Source organism: Zootoca vivipara, chromosome 1 (genome assembly GCF_963506605.1).
Source record: "Zootoca vivipara chromosome 1, rZooViv1.1, whole genome shotgun sequence".
Taxonomy (NCBI): domain Eukaryota; kingdom Metazoa; phylum Chordata; class Lepidosauria; order Squamata; family Lacertidae; genus Zootoca; species Zootoca vivipara.
Window position 1 is genome coordinate 41,742,364 of NC_083276.1, and position 18,448 is coordinate 41,760,811.

General features: G+C 41.7%; 1 protein-coding gene across 1 annotated transcript; it reads left to right on the forward strand.

Annotated features, from left to right (window-relative positions):
- The first annotated feature begins 1,016 nt into the window (after window positions 1–1,016).
- On the forward strand, window positions 1,017–12,073 carry RAD51 (RAD51 recombinase). Its single transcript, XM_035119377.2, has 10 exons — window positions 1,017–1,099; window positions 1,738–1,851; window positions 2,344–2,481; window positions 2,697–2,814; window positions 3,752–3,843; window positions 4,866–4,960; window positions 6,047–6,160; window positions 8,385–8,514; window positions 8,674–8,795; window positions 10,799–12,073. Exons 2-10 carry the CDS (start codon window positions 1,750–1,752, stop codon window positions 10,920–10,922), a joined length of 1,035 nt encoding a protein of 344 aa, XP_034975268.1. The 5' UTR covers window positions 1,017–1,099; window positions 1,738–1,749; the 3' UTR covers window positions 10,923–12,073.
- Window positions 12,074–18,448: the final 6,375 nt, after the last annotated feature.

Below are 18,448 nucleotides of genomic sequence, written 5' to 3' on the forward strand. Positions count from 1 at the left end.
TATGGAGGTCCTGAGCTGCTCATACACGACCCCCATTCTCAGCCTGTCATCACATGCAGGGAAGTCTAACTGAGGCTTTGATACCCATTGGCTACTCTCACCTGGTTTAGCTGGCCAGTCGAAGCCATTCTGAGGTGTGGGTGCTATCTATCCCAAATGACAGCATCCAGGCCACACATCTGCATCATGAATGCAGGGTGGGGACCAAAGGTGGACAACTCATAGGAGCCAACTCCTAGAGGCCGAGGGGTCTCCCCCCCAAATGAAATATCTGAGGGAGCTGGGCCTCCCAACGTTGACGGGCATTGCCATTCAAATGGTGTGCATGTACAGCATCGTGGGATTGATTATGCAGGGCAGGGCTTACCTACATACACCACACCATCCCATTTTGTTCAAGTTGGCACTCCTGGACAAACTACCCCAGAAGGAGCACGATGTGTCCCCCATCGTACTACCTAACACCCCATATATTTTAAAGCCACGTGTGTGCACCTGTGTGTCAACATGCCAAGAGTGAAATGTGTGAGAATAAACACGTGGGGAAACGTTTGGGTTTCAAGTTCCTCTCTTCCCAATATGAGTTCCGCAGACGCGGCTACCGAGTCCAGACCTCTTCAGACTGCTGTGAATATAAAGCTTAGAGCAGCCATAGGCGGAGCCCGGCCCTCCATATGTTTGGGACTACAATTCCCATCATCCTTTACCACTGGTCCTGTTAGCTAGGGACCGTAGCTAACAGGACCAGTGGGAAAGGATGGTGGGAAGTGTAGTCCCAAAATGGAGGGCCGGGCTTTGCCTATGCCTGGTCTAGAGACTACTACACTGACCGCCCCCTCCCTCGAAATCTACCAACGCCTCGGAACTTCTGAAGGGAACGGGGCTTATAAGGAGGGAACGCGTAGCCCCCGCCCCGCCTCCCTCCGCGTACCAGCCCCAGCCGACGGTCGAGCGCCAAACCCGAGAAGGGGCGCATGCGCGCTGGATACCTCCGCCCTTACGAGAGGTCGCTACGCGCGTGCGCGTCAGTTACGTCACACAGTGGCGGGCTCCTCTGAATCCGGAACGGGGACGGAGGGATCGGAGTGTGTGAGCGGAGGTGAGTCCATGGGCCGCTCCTCTCGTCCTCCTCCCCTTCGCCCTCGCGGGACGTAGAAGCGGCCTTTCTCCGCCACCCCCACCCCCCTCCGAATGGCGTCCGCCGTTGTTGGGTTACTGAAAGGCCCAGGGAGCGAGTCGAGAGTTTGGCTCGGGCATCCCGGCCTACCTGAGAGAGAGGGAGAGACTAAGGAATAAGGAGCTGCTCGCGAGGCCTTCTGTTCTTGCGGCCTCCGTATGCTTTTGCCTCTGCTGCGCTACCTTGTTTGCTTATTGCGGTTTATACACCGCCTTTCTTCCCCGAGGAGCCCAGGGAAAGGCGCAGTTAACAAAGCAAAAACAGCCTGAAACGATTTAGGCACTCTAAAAACAGAGGCAAGGTTAAAAACAAACAAACACGTGGAAGCAGTTACAGTTGAAAAACTGTTACGTGGCAGTTCGCCAATAAAAGGTTAAAACAAAATGTGTGGAAGTGGGTTAAGCGCAAGCCTACTCCAAAGCGAGTGAGCGAACCTCTGTTGTCACAGTAGTGGTGGTAGCGTTCTGTGTGACCATAAGGTTGTAGCAGTAAGATGAAATTACATCACTGAAATTGCATAACACCTGCATTCATGCATTAGGTACTTCCTGTTTTGATAGGAGCGTTGACTGATGTGCGCCATGGCCATGCAGTTGCAACGTGAGGAAGATGAAAGTCTGGAAACATCAACAGAGGAGGGACGCTTTGGTCCTCAGCCCATTTCACGGTTAGAGGTATGTGACCAATGGGGAACTTAACGTTATAAAATGCACACTTGTGATTAAATGTCTAAAGTGGCCCAAACTTTCTGTAACTGAATCTTTAAAATGTTAAAGTACAAAATTCATTGCAATTGCTCATAATATTTTAAATAAAATATACACAGGCACAGATATACACATCAGAGACCTGCTTTTTGCCAATGACAGCTTTATTAAAACTTTACTAAAAGTTGTTTATCTGATCAGTCTATGAAGGAATGAAAATATATCAATTTTAAAATCAATTGTATCCAACTCTAAAATGTAATGTTTTTAGAAAAAATATTTTGCATGAAATGAGGTAGTTAACATTTAAAGCATGTGTGTCTACTGCACCTGTTGAGTTCAATGCTACTTACTGCCAGAGAAGTACAAAATTATGTTAAAATGTGATAAGCTGCAACTGAAGTGATTTATTCAAGAATCTAATGTTTCTTACTGAATAATATATATTGTCTTGTATAGCAATGTGGTATTAATGCAAATGATGTGAAGAAGTTAGAAGAAGCTGGATTTCACACAGTTGAAGCTGTTGCCTATGCACCAAAGAAGGAATTGCTCAATATTAAAGGCATAAGTGAAGCTAAAGCAGATAAAATCCTGGTAATTATACTTAACACTGTTATAATATATATATTATTTTCAAGAGGCTATGGAAATACAATGCTCAAGTAAGAGATGAATGCATACTTTTTCTAAGTCTTCTTATAGTATAGTTTGGAATAAACAATCCTAGCAATAAAAAGAGTGGGAGTTTTAATATAGGGATGCAGGTGTTAGTTTATTATTCAGTCTTTTGATCTTACCATGTTTCTCAGGCAGAAGCAGCAAAATTGGTACCAATGGGATTCACCACAGCAACAGAGTTTCATCAGCAGAGGTCAGAGATCATTCAAATCACAACTGGGTCCAAAGAACTTGATAAGCTGCTTCAAGGTATATATCTTGGTGTAACCCTGTTATTTTTAACGTAATTTTATCACATTATAAATACAAAACCAAATATGGAATAGTTGATATAGGCATACATATAAAATGCATATTTAAGTGTTTATGGGTTGCCTTTCAGGGCATAGCCTTCATAAGTTGGTGTAGAGAGCTAGCTAATAGTATATATAAAGATACATTATAAAGATCATAACAAACACTCAGGCAGCAGCTTATAAAGATATGCACATAGCTCACTTATATAGCTTCAAAGTGCTATGTAGGCTGGATCCTTATAGACACTTCACCTGAGAGTACGTCCTGTTGAAATCAATTGAGCTTCTGAGTAAACATGCCTCCTTAAAGACTAGGGCGATCTGTATCCCTGCTTCACAAAACATTTATAATTTGTTCATCATACATCACATTCCATAGCTGGGAAACCAGTTCAAAAATAATTTCAACAGTAACTTCACAAAGAATTGTTCATCTAGTTGTTGAATAGTACTAAATACTTTTTCTTCCCATTTTATTACAATGGTACCTCTGGATACGAATGGGATCCATTCCGGAGCCCCGTACGCATCCAGAGCAGTACTTACCCTGAAGCGCCGAATCTGCGCATGCTCCCCATGCAATTCGGCACTTCTGCACACGGTCATGATGTCATTCGGTGCTTCTGCGCACGTGCTAATCGCCAAACCCGGAAGTAACCCGTTCAGTTACTTCCAGGTTCGGCACGTACATATCCTGTGTCATATGCAACCTGAAGCATACGTAACTAGAGGTAAGACTGCCTTAAAAAGTGGCTGTTATATAATTCACTTGTCATTTAATATCTTTAATCTAAATTTTGTCCTCAGGATTTCTGAAGATACTCTGATATCTGCTGTTTATATGATTATTGATAAGAATCTGAAGTATGTTGCATTTCTTTCTTGTAAAGGAGGAATAGAAACTGGGTCTATTACGGAGATGTTTGGGGAATTCCGCACGGGAAAGACTCAGTTGTGTCTCACACTGGCAGTAACCTGCCAGGTAAGTAGCTTACATAAGTATACTGGACAAAAAAATTAAACTTTTTTCCTCTGTTTCATGCATTTTAAATGAATTGAGGTATAATTTGCATGATTAGAAAGACAATGCTTGAGATCTTGTGATACTGAAGGCTGAGCTAGACATTTAGCAGACCTAGATTTGAAACTTTAGGCACCCCTGAACAACTGCCCAGAGATGGGAGGGAAGTGCAGTCTGCAGAAAGAGAATGCTTGATTAAGTCGTCTTAAAACTTCTGTTCACTGTGATGTGGCAAATGCATCCAGCACACTTTTAGATAAAGCAGCTGATAGAAATGAGGATTTTTTTGGGGGGGGGGAATGACAACTGTGGAAAGGATTAAGCAGTGTCTCCCTCTTTCCATTTCCAGGGTGCAAATCACACCCTTCCCTCACTTCCTTGCAGAGTTTCCTAATCACAGAAACTTCCAGGTCTTGATCTTTCTTCAAATGGATTGTTCAGCTTTCAACTTCCAGGATAAGCACACACTAACACTAACACTATCCTTATCCCCTGGAGATGATACCTCTCAAATAAGGGTTGTGGAGCAGGGCTTCTTAACCAATTTTAATCAAGGTGTGAGTTAACCTTTCTAAGTCCCATAAGATTTGTTAAATAACTTACTTAAGGTTGAAAATTGACTGTTCATATATTGGGTTTTTTTTTATTTGCAGCTTTGTCGTTGTCCTCTAATGTTTCCCTTAGACTTGCCTCTCATGCGTTCGTATTCTAACATACCTTTTTCCTCAGTATCTTTCTCACTGTCCTTGTAAAAAATAAAAAATCATCTAAGCATTGCTGGCAAAATCACCAATCTTTACTATCGTCTCCCAGATGTTCTAGAATTGCAGACATGTTTTTTCTATGTTCCTGCATAATCCTGAGATAATACTTTAATTAAACATATTAAGCTGTATGCACATTATAGAAAAATGCTCTTAGGTTTAAGATTCCCAGAGATCAAAACGTTGGGACTAACTGGATCCCCACCCTTTTCTTGTTAGCTCCCTGTTGATCGAGGTGGTGCTGAAGGGAAGGCCATGTACATTGACACAGAGGGCACATTTCGTCCAGAGCGATTGCTTGCTGTGGCTGAGAGGTCTGTAATTGGAATAATTAGTGTTGCATCCAGAGTTCTGTAGAAGATTGTATAACAGTACTGCCATCTACTGACAGTTGATGAAAGAAATGCATGGTACTTGGTAACAAGTCCATAGTGAACTTGATTTATTGTTAAACATTTCCCACTGAAAGTGACATATCATTTGCTCGGATCAAACCTGTTTAATAGATTTTTATTCCATTTTTCAGAAGAATCTCCTCACAAAGGGACAAGCATAACACTAACAATATAAAAGCACAATTTAAAACTTTCAAAACACCTCAGAACATTACAAATAGCCACATTAAAGCCACAGGCTACCCAGCACAGTCATATAAACAGAATTAATTAGATTAAATGTGAGAATATGCTATTTGAAAAGAAAAGTATTTGAAAAGTCACGCAGGGCATCAGATTTAGCTACATGCTTCTACAAAACTGGACTTGGAGAAGTGATAGTTACATTAATTAACATGGTAGTTACATTGCTCTCTGGGCAAACTTGAAAAGCTTGAGTTTTCTTTAAAGGGAATTGAATGAAAGTGCACATTGTAAGCTTGAATGCAACAAAGCAGAGAAATCTGACAGAGTTATCTCTGGTACATCACTTGCAGAGAGCAGCAAGAAGGGTAGTAAAGAAAAGCTATTCAATATAAATGGTACATGGAACATATAACAATGGAAGTACCGTGTTTTTCGTTCCATAAGAAACACTTTTCCCCTCCCAAAAAGGAAGGGGGGAAGTCTGTGCATCCTATGGAGCGAATGCGAGAGCCAAAGCCCGTGTAGAGCCAGAGCCGCGCCTAAGACAATTAAAGAAAGCTATTTTTTCTTTCTTGTTTTCCTCCTCTAAAAAAACCTAGGTGCGTCCTATGGTCAGGTGCGTCCTAATTTTTTAAAGCAAATTATTAAGAGTTCCTTTTATCCAAAGTACAATATGGTGAAAACTGGGGGGGGGGGAGAAGTAGCAGTAGATACTCTTTGTCAAGCAAGCTTTGATTAGATTTATTTAAAAGGTGTCTTATAATGTCTGCCACTTTGTTAGACAGAATCACATTCTCTTTTGTTCGGTTTATTTCCTAGATATGGCTTATCTGGCAGTGATGTGCTTGATAATGTGGCATATGCACGAGGATTTAACACAGACCATCAGACCCAGCTTCTTTACCAAGCATCTGCTATGATGACTGAATCGAGGTAACCTCCGTAGAGGGGGGTTTATTCTTTAAGAAAGTGTATCTGCTAAGCCCAACTCCCAACTGACAGAGCAGAAGAATACCATGGTAAAGGCAATGACCAATTACTTGAAACTGCACACATCGCAGCAACGATTTTCTGGATGTGGCCAGAAAAGGGGGTAGGGTGGGCTTATGTGTCCTCTGCCAACACACACAGGGCTCAGGAATGTAACCCCCGTGCAAATTCACCATTGCCTGAAGTATCAGAAGCTGCTGATCGGGGTTGAACTAATAGTGTTGAGTAGAACTAATAGAATTGCACTCTCACCAACCAGAGGCAGACCATAGTCTTGTACCAGAGGGACTCAAGGTTGTGTTTCTATTTTAAAACAATTACATTTGTTCTGTGGTGCCCCTGTAGGGCTCAGGAGCCCACTTATATCAACCCTTGCCTGCAGAGCTAGCAGACCCTCACCGCTTTTCAAACACCCTCTCTTGTGGAGTGTTGCCTCAGCCTCCCCCCCCCCCCACCCCAAAGAGAGGTGTTTCCTCACATTGCCCCACAGAGACCTGAGACTTGTCTGTCGATTCCCAACAGCAAGGGCTGGCTGGGCTCCCTTGTCTGCTTGCTTGCTTATTCCGAGGCCACCTCAGCTCCTGGCAACCAGCACCCTGACCAGCCCCAGAGGCATCACTCACCTAGGGAGCTTGTAGCCAGGGCTGCTGCAACAAACAGCTGTGCAAGCCTTTGGGAGGCAGAGACGTGATAGAGCATCAGAGGGAAGGAAAGAGGGACTGGGGCCATTGTTACCCATGGCACCCCTGCTCATCTTTCAAGGCACCCCAAGGTGCAATGGCACACTGGTTGAAAACAGTAATCAGTAAGTAATCAGTAAGTAAACAGAAAACAGTAAGTAATCAGTTGAGGACCCTCTGGAACAGCATAGGAAGTAGTACTGAGGGCTGCATGAGGAAAGGGGGAGAATTGGCAAGATCCAGTTGGAGAACCAATTTTCTTCACAAATGAAAGAAGTTGTGTATTATCCAATAACAAGGTTAACTGGCAAACAAAACTTTTAGAATAACTAAGAACCAAAGCAGTTTCTAGTAAATAAGATTATTGAAGGCATACCTTGGTGGAGACACACGGTTATTGAACTCCCTCTCCCTAAAATGGAATTTCACCAGTGTTCTCCTCCTCTGCCCCATTTTCCTTTGACATATGTAACTGCATCTATTTTTTAAGCTGGCTTCTAAGATCTGATCTGCAGTTCTTCTTAAAACTAGTTATTTGTTCTATTTTTTATTGGTCTGATTTATTATTGTTTCCATTTTTAATTAAATGGTTTTTACTCTGGTTCTATTGTATTTTTGTTGTAAGATGCTTTAGTCTGCATTAAATAAGGGTAAATACAGGGTAAATAGAGTCTGCATTAAGTAAGGGTAAATATAAAGTTAGAAAGCTGTTTTTATTGGTGGGAATACTTAATAACACTTATATTTGCTTTCTAAATAACTATTTTAACTAAGTGGCTCACTTGTGCAAAAAGCCTCTTCTCATGCAAATGCGATTCCCCTTCCTCTCCCCCCACCCCGCATCACCACCTCACATTTTCCAGAGGGTTGGGGAACTCGAGCAAATTGCTGGGGGAGGAAGAGGAAGTCCTAACACATCCATTAGTATGGCACTGGATCTCACAGAACGTGCAGTATTTAGTTAAAATAGTTCTTTAGAACATTGCCAGCTGATTTGTCAGTAAGCCACATTCTAACCAGCAAAATAGATAACACCCCTTACTACCACTGACAAGATGAATTCCAAGTTGGCCGTTTCCTTCTCCCTTTCCCATGGAACAGAAAGAAAACTACAGGTATTGATCCTGATATTGCTTAGCCAAATACAATAACTTGTTCCATCTTTTATAGTTTTAAAGTAGTATTATCGTGAGGGAAGATGATGGATTGTCATCAGGAAGAATTTCTGCCAAACAGTAAGGTTTTAGAATTTAGTGAATACAAAGAGAGAAAAGGAGATGGCATTTGAGCTTGAGTTTGTTTCAACCAAATATGATTTTAGGTAAAGATTGTGCAGTTACAGATACATTTTTTCCTCTGACAGATAATTTGTTGTTCCGTTGAATTTGCTTAGGACAGGCCAAACTGCACACAAAAGTAAGATTAATCTCTTCACTCCAGGAGTGGAAATCTATGCATAGTAATGCCCACCTGTTGCATTCTTTCAGGTATGCTTTACTGATAGTGGACAGTGCTACAGCCCTTTACCGGACAGATTACTCTGGCCGTGGTGAACTGTCAGCCAGACAGATGCATTTGGCCAGATTTCTACGTATGTTGCTTCGAATTGCAGATGAGGTAAATTAATAATCTGACCTACCTGTCATTTTTGTTCTGGTTGCAAAGTTCAGGGCGAGTGTTTCTGGACACGCTTGTACTGGTGAATAGGAACAGACAACTGAAAATATTTTTACATCAAATAAATTAAAAATGATCACCTTTTTTTTTCTATGACAGTTTGGTGTGGCGGTAGTAATCACGAACCAGGTGGTAGCACAAGTAGATGGAGCTGCAATGTTTGCTGCAGATCCCAAGAAACCTATTGGAGGAAATATCATTGCACATGCTTCAACAACTAGGTAAAATGTCAAATTCTTAGTCTCTTGTCTGCATTACTTTTTCAGGTCATCCTTTGACCAAGTGTGAAATCTTTATATGGTTGGAGGTCTATATGTGGAGCTTTTCCTTTTGTTCCCTAGCTCAAAGCAGCTGACACCTTTAACAGAATGTAAGATACCTTGAAACATGATGGCCACAAACTAATTCCTAAAAATGGCCAGATTTGTATCAAGTGTACCTTAAAACAACAACAAAAAACAAGTTCCCGACTTCAAGGATAGCCAGAATTGAGTGGCTTTGTGCCAGCCAGCCATCTCAATAGGTTTATAGAGGACATCAGCTGAGAACTGGTTGGTGGACAATTATGATAGGAAAGGGAGGGGCTCACTCTTCAAACAGTGTTGGGTCTGTTAAATTGATTTATGGTGAAACGTGATGGTAGGGATTGTGAACAGTAGTAGACAGATGCAGTGCAAACTAGAAGCACTGGCAGTCATGTGCTTCCAGTAACCCTTTCTCATCAGTAGGTGGCCTGTGTTAGTCTTTTCTCACTATGTCTCTAAAACAGCTTTCAGATATAGCCTCAAGGTTATGAAGACAGAAAAGCAGTTGCAGAGGGTGAATGTGATAGAAAGACCTCACAGTTGACTTGGCAGGTGGTGTTGGTGAAGGCATTTATGAGAAATTAATATAAACATAAATGCAATTATCACTAGGAAGTTGCTCCACCATGCCATCTGACGCAAGCTAGGGTGGTCCTATGATTTGGAAGCAAACAGGGCCACCCAAAATGAAGGTAGTGGTTTTTGCATCCTTGGGGCAACTCCCTAGTTATGCAGAAGTATATTAGTTTGCCAATTAAAAGAAATATTTGTAAACATAAACCAATGAACAGTTTTCAGGGCCTATAGAATGTTGAGAGCAATTGAATTCTGAAAGTGACCATTGAAATAGATATAAGTAAAAGAAAAACTGAGGGGGGGGGGAATTGGTCTGCTTCAACCCTTAGGACTGCAGGAGGAGAATATATGCCATGTCATTCTTGCACTAAAAAGGGAAGCAAGGCAAAAGAACATCTACACCACACCACACCAATCTCATTCCCCAGAACCCCTCAGCAATAAAATCTGCTTTCATGCTGGCTGCTAGCCTTGAACCAGAGTTCTTCAGCACATTAGCGCAACAAGAGAAGGTTTCAGAAAAGTAGAGGAGAAAAAAAGTGTCCTTTTCCCTTTTACACATCATGAAAGTCCCCAACCCGCCACCCTAAAGCGCTATGAGGTTCCTGTTCCAGGCTGAAGGAGTTCTCCTGTAAGTGGGTGGAGATGCACTGTAACATTCTACTGTGAATCCCCAGGGAGCTGACCAGGGAGCAGTGAGACACAAACCGCTGTAGATTATTGAATATAATAAACCTGCACAGTTGGATTTGCATCATATATGAATCTGTACTTGAAAGATAAAATTTGCATGTTGAATGTAACTCAGCGTTTGTACATGCCTGCAAATTGCCCCTCACCTAACTGCCTGTGGAAAGAAAGAATTGTCCCCCATTCTCTTTTCTAGCCTTTAAGTTCTAGAAGACTGTACATCAGGTTGCTTCTCCCCCTCAAAGGGGAAAGAAATAGACCTGAGTCTATAGACCTCAAGTCCTGTTGTTCCTCTGTGTGAGAGAGTACTCCTCAGTTGGGGGGGTGCGGGGGAAGGGAGAAGAGGAAGGAAGTAGAGAAAAGGGAATCCTCACAGCTCAGCAGGCGAGTTGTTATATTAATAGTTGGACCTGTTTGTTTGCCTGCCTGCTTGCCTTCCCACTCAGAAAGGAATGCTGCAACCATTTTCAACCTGCTATGAGAATAAGCTCTTTGCTTCATTTAGCCATTCTCACCCCCTTAATTCACAATAGTTTATCACAGGTGGGGAGAATTAACTTGTAGATAATTGATCTGGAGTCGCATGGCTGCTAAGTATTTTTTAAATAGATAACAGTCGCAATTGAATAAATGCATTAATTTCTTCCTGTCAGGCTGTACTTGAGAAAAGGTCGGGGTGAAACTAGAATATGCAAAATCTATGATTCGCCTTGCCTTCCTGAAGCAGAAGCCATGTTTGCTATTAATCCTGATGGAATAGGAGATGCTAAAGACTGAAGAACACCATATTTCAATTTGCAAGAAGAAAGTGGTCAAAAAGGCTCTCCTTTCCATATGATCCTTCAAGATGATTCTTCCACCATAGCTTTAGGCTTCAGACTGCCAGAGAAAGCTTCCATACACTATACTTGGACTGACTTCTCCTGTTGGTGTTGCTGCAACTAGTTCCAAAACAAACCTCAAGCACTGTTTGTCCTGCTGACCCAGATCTGATGTTTGTCGGCGTGATGGATCCCTCCCTTGTTTAATACAGTAATGTGGTGAGAAACAACTTAAACATTTACAAAATGTGTGCAAAGCTTAAGGATACAGAAAGTATGAAACACTGAACATTTCCTGGTTTTAGTGACTGAAGCCAAAGCAGAATGGAGCAAGTACGTTCAGTAAAGGAGATTTGCTTATCCTAAAATTCAGGCAGCTGCCAGTTCAGATTAGAGGCTTTTTAAAAAAGGCATTAGCAGAGAACTTGTTTGAACTGATAGCTCTACATCTTTAGAACAGGAACTGAAATTAATTTTTATTACTTTGTTTGCACTGCTTTAAATTGAGTTGTTATTTGCATCAACCCAGAAAAGCTTGGCATCTTTCTGTGTAACAGTGTTGCTGAGATGTGCTCTGCATCTTTATCTTCTGCCTGTAAATACTTTCTAGACAATTTGATTTAATTAAAGTTAATCATACACATCTAGCAGTTGGGCTTTGGCAATGGGTGCCTGTTGTGTTTTTACTCTTATTCATAGCTCTGTGGCAAACACAAACATACAGGAAAGCATATTTAAACTCCTGTAAGCCCCGGCTAACATAGCCTAACAATCAGGAAAGATGGGAAGTGTAGTTAAACAGTATCTGGAAAGCACCATGTTGGCAACCTCTGACATAGATTACATGTGGATCCCAATGAAAGAATAATGTAGGCAGAGTTTTAGTTACAGGTAGGTAGCCGTGTTGGTCTGAGTCAAAGCAAAATAAAAAAATTCCTTCAGTAGCACCTTAAAGACCAACTAAGTTTATATTTTGGTATGAGCTTTCGTGTGCATGCACACTTCTTCAGATACACTTCAGATAGGCAGAGTTTGTTATGCTTTCCAACAGAAAAATCCGAATGATTCTAATGCAGACATTTCATTTGTATGCTTTGGATTAGAAATGTTGGAAGCTACTTTATACTGAGTCAAACCATTGGTCCCTCTAGCTCAGTATTGTCTACACAATACTGAGCTAAAGCTTTGGACATAAGAGTCTCTCTTAGATGCCAGGGGTTGAACCCGGGCGCGTCTGCATGCAAAGCAAATGCTCTGCTCCAGAGCTCTCATCTTTCCCTGGAGCACTGAGTTGCATTGTTTTAACTTCTACAAATTCAGTGGATTTTTGCAAAGGTCTAGTGCAGGGGTCCCCAAACTAAGGCCCGGGGGCCGGATGTGACCCAATCGCCTTCTCAATCTGGCCCACGGACGGTCCGGGAATCAGCATGTTTTTACATGAGTAGAATGTGTCCTTTTATTTGAAATGCATCTCTAGGTTATTTGTGGGGCCTGCCTGGTGTTTTTACATGAGTAGAATGTGTCCTTTTATTTAAAATGCATCTCTGGGTTATTTGTGGGGCATAGGAATTCGTACATATTTTTTCCCCAAAATATAGTCCGGCCCCCCACAAGGTCTGAGGGACAGTGGACCGGCCCCCTGCTGAAAAAGTTTGCTGACCCCTGGTCTAGTGGGTGAAAAGCAAGCAAGGTAGAAAGGGAAGACATGAGCTTCCCAAAGGACAAACAAAAGCCCATTTAGCATTACTTGCCGGAGCTTTAAACAAGCACTTAAGATTCAGACCTCCTCCCTGCAAGAATGACACTTTTGCTGAGGTGTTTGTATCAGTAAAAATGCTTGTTACATAATGGGTAAGCAAAATGTCAATACTGCAATATGCATAGCACATCTTTGGCGATCACTCGTAGCCGAGTAAGATTGCCTTCCATAAACACGATTTTAACAATGGGTCCGTAAGTGACTGGAGGCCAATTCTGCATCCACACGTCCTTCCACAGTGGGGACATTGGTTTCCAGGCGGGAGTTTATCACAGTGTGGATTTGCCAAGCATGCCTTCCTCTTAGCACGTTTCTCCCTTGCATCCTGAGAGTTTCTTCAAAGCCCGTTCTCCAACTGGAGCGCTCGCTGGCCAGTGTTTTCCCAGTTGTCACTGTTTATACTACATTTTTAAAGATTTGCCTTGAGACAGTCTTTAAACCTCTTTTGTTGACCACCAGCATTACACTTTCCATTTTAAGTTCGGAATAGAGTAGTTGCTTTGGAAGATGATCATCAGGCATCCGCACAACATGACCAGTCCAACAAAGTTGATGTTGAAGAATCATTGCTTCAACACTGGTGATCTTTGCTTCTTCCAGTACACTGATATTAGTTCACCTGTCTTCCCAAGTGATGTGTAAAAATTTTCAGAGACACCGTTGATGGAATCTTTCGAGGAGTTGGAGATGGCGTTTATAAGTGGTCCATGTTTCACAAGCATATAGTAAGGTTGGTAGTACAATAGCTTTGTAAACAAGCACTTTGGTTTCCCTGCGAATGTCCCGGTCCTCAAACACTCTGCATTTCAATCGGGAGAAAGCCACGCTCGCAGAGCTCAGGCGATGCTGGATTTCGGCATCAATGGTGGCCCTTATGGAAAGGTACTGCCTATGGTAGGTAGGAGATGTGATCAACATTTTCCAATGTTACACCACTGAGTTGGATTTGTGGCGCTGCAGAGGGGTTATTTTGTACTTGTTGGTGCAGCACTTTGGTTTTTTGGATGTTGAGTGATAGGCCAAGCTTTTTGTAAGCTTCTGCAAAGATATTTAGGATGGTTTGGAGGCCGTCCTCTGAGCGTACACACACTACATTGTCATCAGCATACTGAAGCTCTATGACGGAAGTTACGGTAACTTTACTTTTTGCTTTCAGCCTGTTCAGATTGAAGAGCTTTCCATCTGTTCAATATATGATTTCTACTCCGGTGGGGAGTTTCCTGTCGACAAAGTGTAGGATCATGGTAATGAAAATAATGAATAGAGTTGGGACAATAACACAACCCTGTTTAACACTTGATCCCACTGTGAATGGTTCACTTTGAGAGCCATTGTTATCTGCGATTGTTGCTGTCATATTATCATGGAGGAGCCGAATGATGTTTACAAATTTATCTGGGCAGACAACCTTCAGAAGGACAGTCCACAGAGCATTACGATTCACAGTGTCGAAAGCCTTAGTCAGGTCAATAAACACCATATACAGGGGTTGGTTTTGCGCTCCGCATTTTTCTTGAAGCTGTCGAGCGGTGAAAATCAGGTCGACTATCTCCCTAGAAGGCCGAAAACCATTTTGGGATTCAGGAAGAGTCACCTCGGATATTGTTACCAGACGGTTTGCTAAGATCCTTGCAAGAATTTTGCCAGCCGCAGCTAATAGAGAGATGCCTCAATAGTTTCCACAATCAGTTCTGTCACCTTTTTTTAAGAGATTGATAATTTTTGCATCTCTAAAGTCTGCTGGGATTTCCTCTCATATGTGCATACATATGCACATAAGACTTGCATTTTTGTGCTTGCTTCTCACATTGGTTTCCCCCCCCCCTTACTTTCATCTTAAAAACACAGGAAAACAACCACAGGTCTTAATGAGAGCCTTAGTAAAACAGCACACAAAGTTCTTCCTGAGCTTCTCTACTATCTGTGCAATAACAACTACACATCTACCGGTAATTGTTCCAGCCAATACCCTACACCTGTTTTAAGGATGCAGGCATTCACAGAGTAGTGTAAAAGAGAGACTATGACTTATTAATAACACTTACTTTTAGAATCTCATGTGAACTCCATTACTACAAAATAAAAAAATTCCTTCAGTAGCACCTTAAAGACCAACTAAGTTTATATTTTGGTATGAGCTTTCGTGTGCATGCACACTTCTTCAGATACACTAGAAACAGAAGTGTCTAGTGTATCTGAAGAAGTGTGCATGCACACGAAAGCTCATACCAAAATATAAACTTAGTTGGTCTTTAAGGTGCTACTGAAGGAATTTTTTTATTTTGCTTCGACTCAGACCAACACGGCTACCTATCCATTACTACACTTAGTGAACACCAACCCTATTATAACTAATTGCAGCAGTAAAGAGTTTGTTGAAACAACTGGCTTTCTTTTAAATTCAAAGGTTTACCCAATTCATACAACACTATCTGCAGTCTTTCATTTGAGTTAATTATAAGGTCTAGCTGAAGTACTGTGGCAAACAAATGGTAAACAAATGATAAATGCAGCAGTAAATTAAAGCTTTGCTGGAATTTTCAGGTACAGAAAGCATGTAGAATGGAAAGGGAATGACATATTTTTTATTTCCTAAAATGGTGTTAAGCAAATTCTTTGTTGTATGCCAGTGGGCCTGTTTTGAATATTTAAGTTGTAAGTTACATTCAAGTTTCATATATTTCAGTGGGGCATGTTTTCAGGGGTCAAATATGTTTGCAGTTCATCTGATACCAACTAACTAAATACTACATAATGTGCATTTTATCTCTGCTTATCACAGGGTTGTACAGCCAAGTGCCTGCACTGTAGTTGAAGGCAATCACAGAGACAACAGAAGCTTCTCTTGTGTGCCTCCTAGAGGCATCCGGTTCGTTATTCAATGAGAACCGGAAGCTAGACTAGAGGGATTTTTGGTCTTATCCTCTTCTTACATTATGTTTCTCTGTACCACATTGTTTTTGTCTTTTGGAAAACTTATTTCCTATGCTTCCAGTTTAGTGCTGAGTCTCCTATCACATGGCAAGGTGATCAGCAGTTGAATTGCTCACTATTTTTCTGCCCCATGCGCAGCTGCCTGATTATGGGCAAAGGCTACACAATGTGCAGGTAGTGCTTTTTAATGGCAACTCAAATATTTCACTAAAACCTAAACGGATGTTTAGATGTAACTTACTTTAAAAATCAGAAATTAGCCGTTATACAAATAGTCTGAGATCCTAAATGTATTGTACCAGTTCTTAAGGACTGCACGGGTTTTAAAGAAATTTGACTAATCAAAACTCCATGTGTTGAACATGAGTTTCTGTTTTTGTGTTTTTCTCCCGAGGATGGTTTGACAGCTGGAGGAGAGGCTAGGCATCCTGCTGCCTAAACTGACCCAAACTGTTTGAGTACACTGGTTTATTTACCAGTCACGAACATCCTGCTGCCACTCTTTGGAGGTCTAACACATCTGCTCTACATATCCAAGAAAACTGGCAACACCATGGGGTATACAATTAGCATGTTGTACACAAATTAAACTGCTGCCTAATACATGTGAGATGTGGAGGAACCACAGAGCTAGAGGAACTGAGCCAGCATCTCAGTTGGATGAAGAAATAGGGAGTTAGCGTTGAGAAATCTGTTCTATAATTTCTGGAAAGAAAATCCACATCTTGTAACAAGTTTGCGGGCAGAGAGCTGGCTGAATTTGACACTGTGTGTGGTCAGAGAAGTCTAGTTCTTTGCCCAGCTTTTCAGAAGCATATGATAATTTTTTCCATATGTTGGCTTAATTGGCCCAAAAATAGGGAGATTGATGGCATGAATTAGAAATCTCTTAATTTTTGCGAATATTTTTATATAAGCAGTACCCAGTATTAGGCATACTCAGAGAAGACCCAATGAAATCAATGGGCTTAGTTACTTAAGCCCATTGACTTCAATTGGTCTAGTCTTTTTTTTTAATAATATTTTTATTGATTTTATAAAGAATTCATAAAAGAAAAGAATTAAAAAGACAATATAAAAATAAAAAAGATATAAAAATAGAAATAAAAAAATAGCAAAAAGGAAGTAAAAAAAAATTGATAATAACACATTCTTGTTAACATCTTATCATTGACCTCCCCGCCCCTCCCTTCCCGATTCTTGTTTTCCAAATCTTTTATGCAGCTTTCGTAATACTTATACATAATTAAACATTTACAATTCTTATTCTTCCATCATTACTGTTTCCTTTCCAACTTTAAACACCCTCCTGACTTCTTCTAATTATATCCTTTAGCCTCTAATTACTCTCTAGGAAATATATCGTATTCCCAATCTTCCCTCTTTTTAAATATTTGTCATTCTTCTTGATTTTTTCCCCTACCTCTCCTGGGTAGCAATTCCCTCAAAGCCATCCCCAGATCCGTATTCCTTAAACCTTGATCCTTAAACCTTTCCATTTCTTAAACCTCATTGACCGTCCTTTGATTAATACTTCATAAAAAATAATAATACATTTTTACCCCACACCCTCCCTGGACCTCTCCTTCCCAAACCGCTCTCCCCTTTTCCCTTTTTGTTGTTTCTTATACTCAATCTGTTTCCCTCCCACATCTTCTTTTCCTTTGTCCCCCAATATCATCAAACTTCTGACTGGATTGTGTCCCCCTTCTCTCACTAGGAAGACACAGAACCAGTCCCAATCGTCCTTTTCTACCACATCTTGATTGTCTCTGACTGGGGCCTGGTCTCCCTCTCTCACTGGCAGACCAGAACCCCAGACTTTGTCCCAGTCTGGAGAGTCTTGCATCCAATAGAGTTCTTTCTCGGCCACTCTCACTGGCTGCTCTTCATCCGACTGCTCCTTTTTTTCTTCTTCTTCTTGTAAATTTTCTCCGTGATCATCTTCTTCTTGCTGTTCTTCCTGTTCTTGTGGTAGGAAAGCTTCCACTTGGGGTTGTAAAGTCCTTTTTGGATAGCACAGTTCTTCAGTCATTTCTTGGATAAAATCCAAAATCTGTTGTACGGTGATCTCTTCCCCCTGCATGTCGGTTGTTTTGTCTGGCTGAGTCCTTTGTCTTCTCGTGTTACAGCAGGAAGCATATAGTGTGGTTCCCAGGGTGGTGCTATTGTCCTTTGTTTGTTATGTTTGCAATAAAAAAAGTCTCTTTTACACCCCACGGCCAAGATTTCTTAAGTCTCAGAGTCTCAAAGTAACACAAAATCACGCTATATTGTAACTATACTTCCAAAGTTCTCCATTGCTGATACATTCTTTCCCCTCGTCTCCTCACTAGTTTCTCTGGTAATGGCTTCCAGAGTCCTGCTCCCAGGGTCCCGGGGGGGAATCGTTTAATCTCACAACGTCCTTTGCAGAGATCTAAAATAAAATACTCTCTTCCCTCGGCTCTGCCCTAAGGGAAGGGTTCAAGTTAACTTTCTTAGAAGAGTTCGTATCCTTTCATAAACACGGCTGCAGGCTAGTTAGCTGCTGGTTGGAATATCGGTAAGGGGGGGAGCGACCTCCGTTCCCTTGTAATTTAAACTCCCCTCCCGTGTCCAAATTCAAGTCTCTCAAAGCCAATTCTTCTTTCTTTTTACTCACGGTCAAATTCTATTTTTGGAGGTATCTGCCGCTCTCCTGTCGTCGGATCGGAGCTTTCCGCCATCCAAGTAGCACTGGACCCAAGGCTCCGTCGCGTTTTCTCTGCTCACGGTGCCCCCGAATAGAGGCTTTCCGGGCAGCGAAT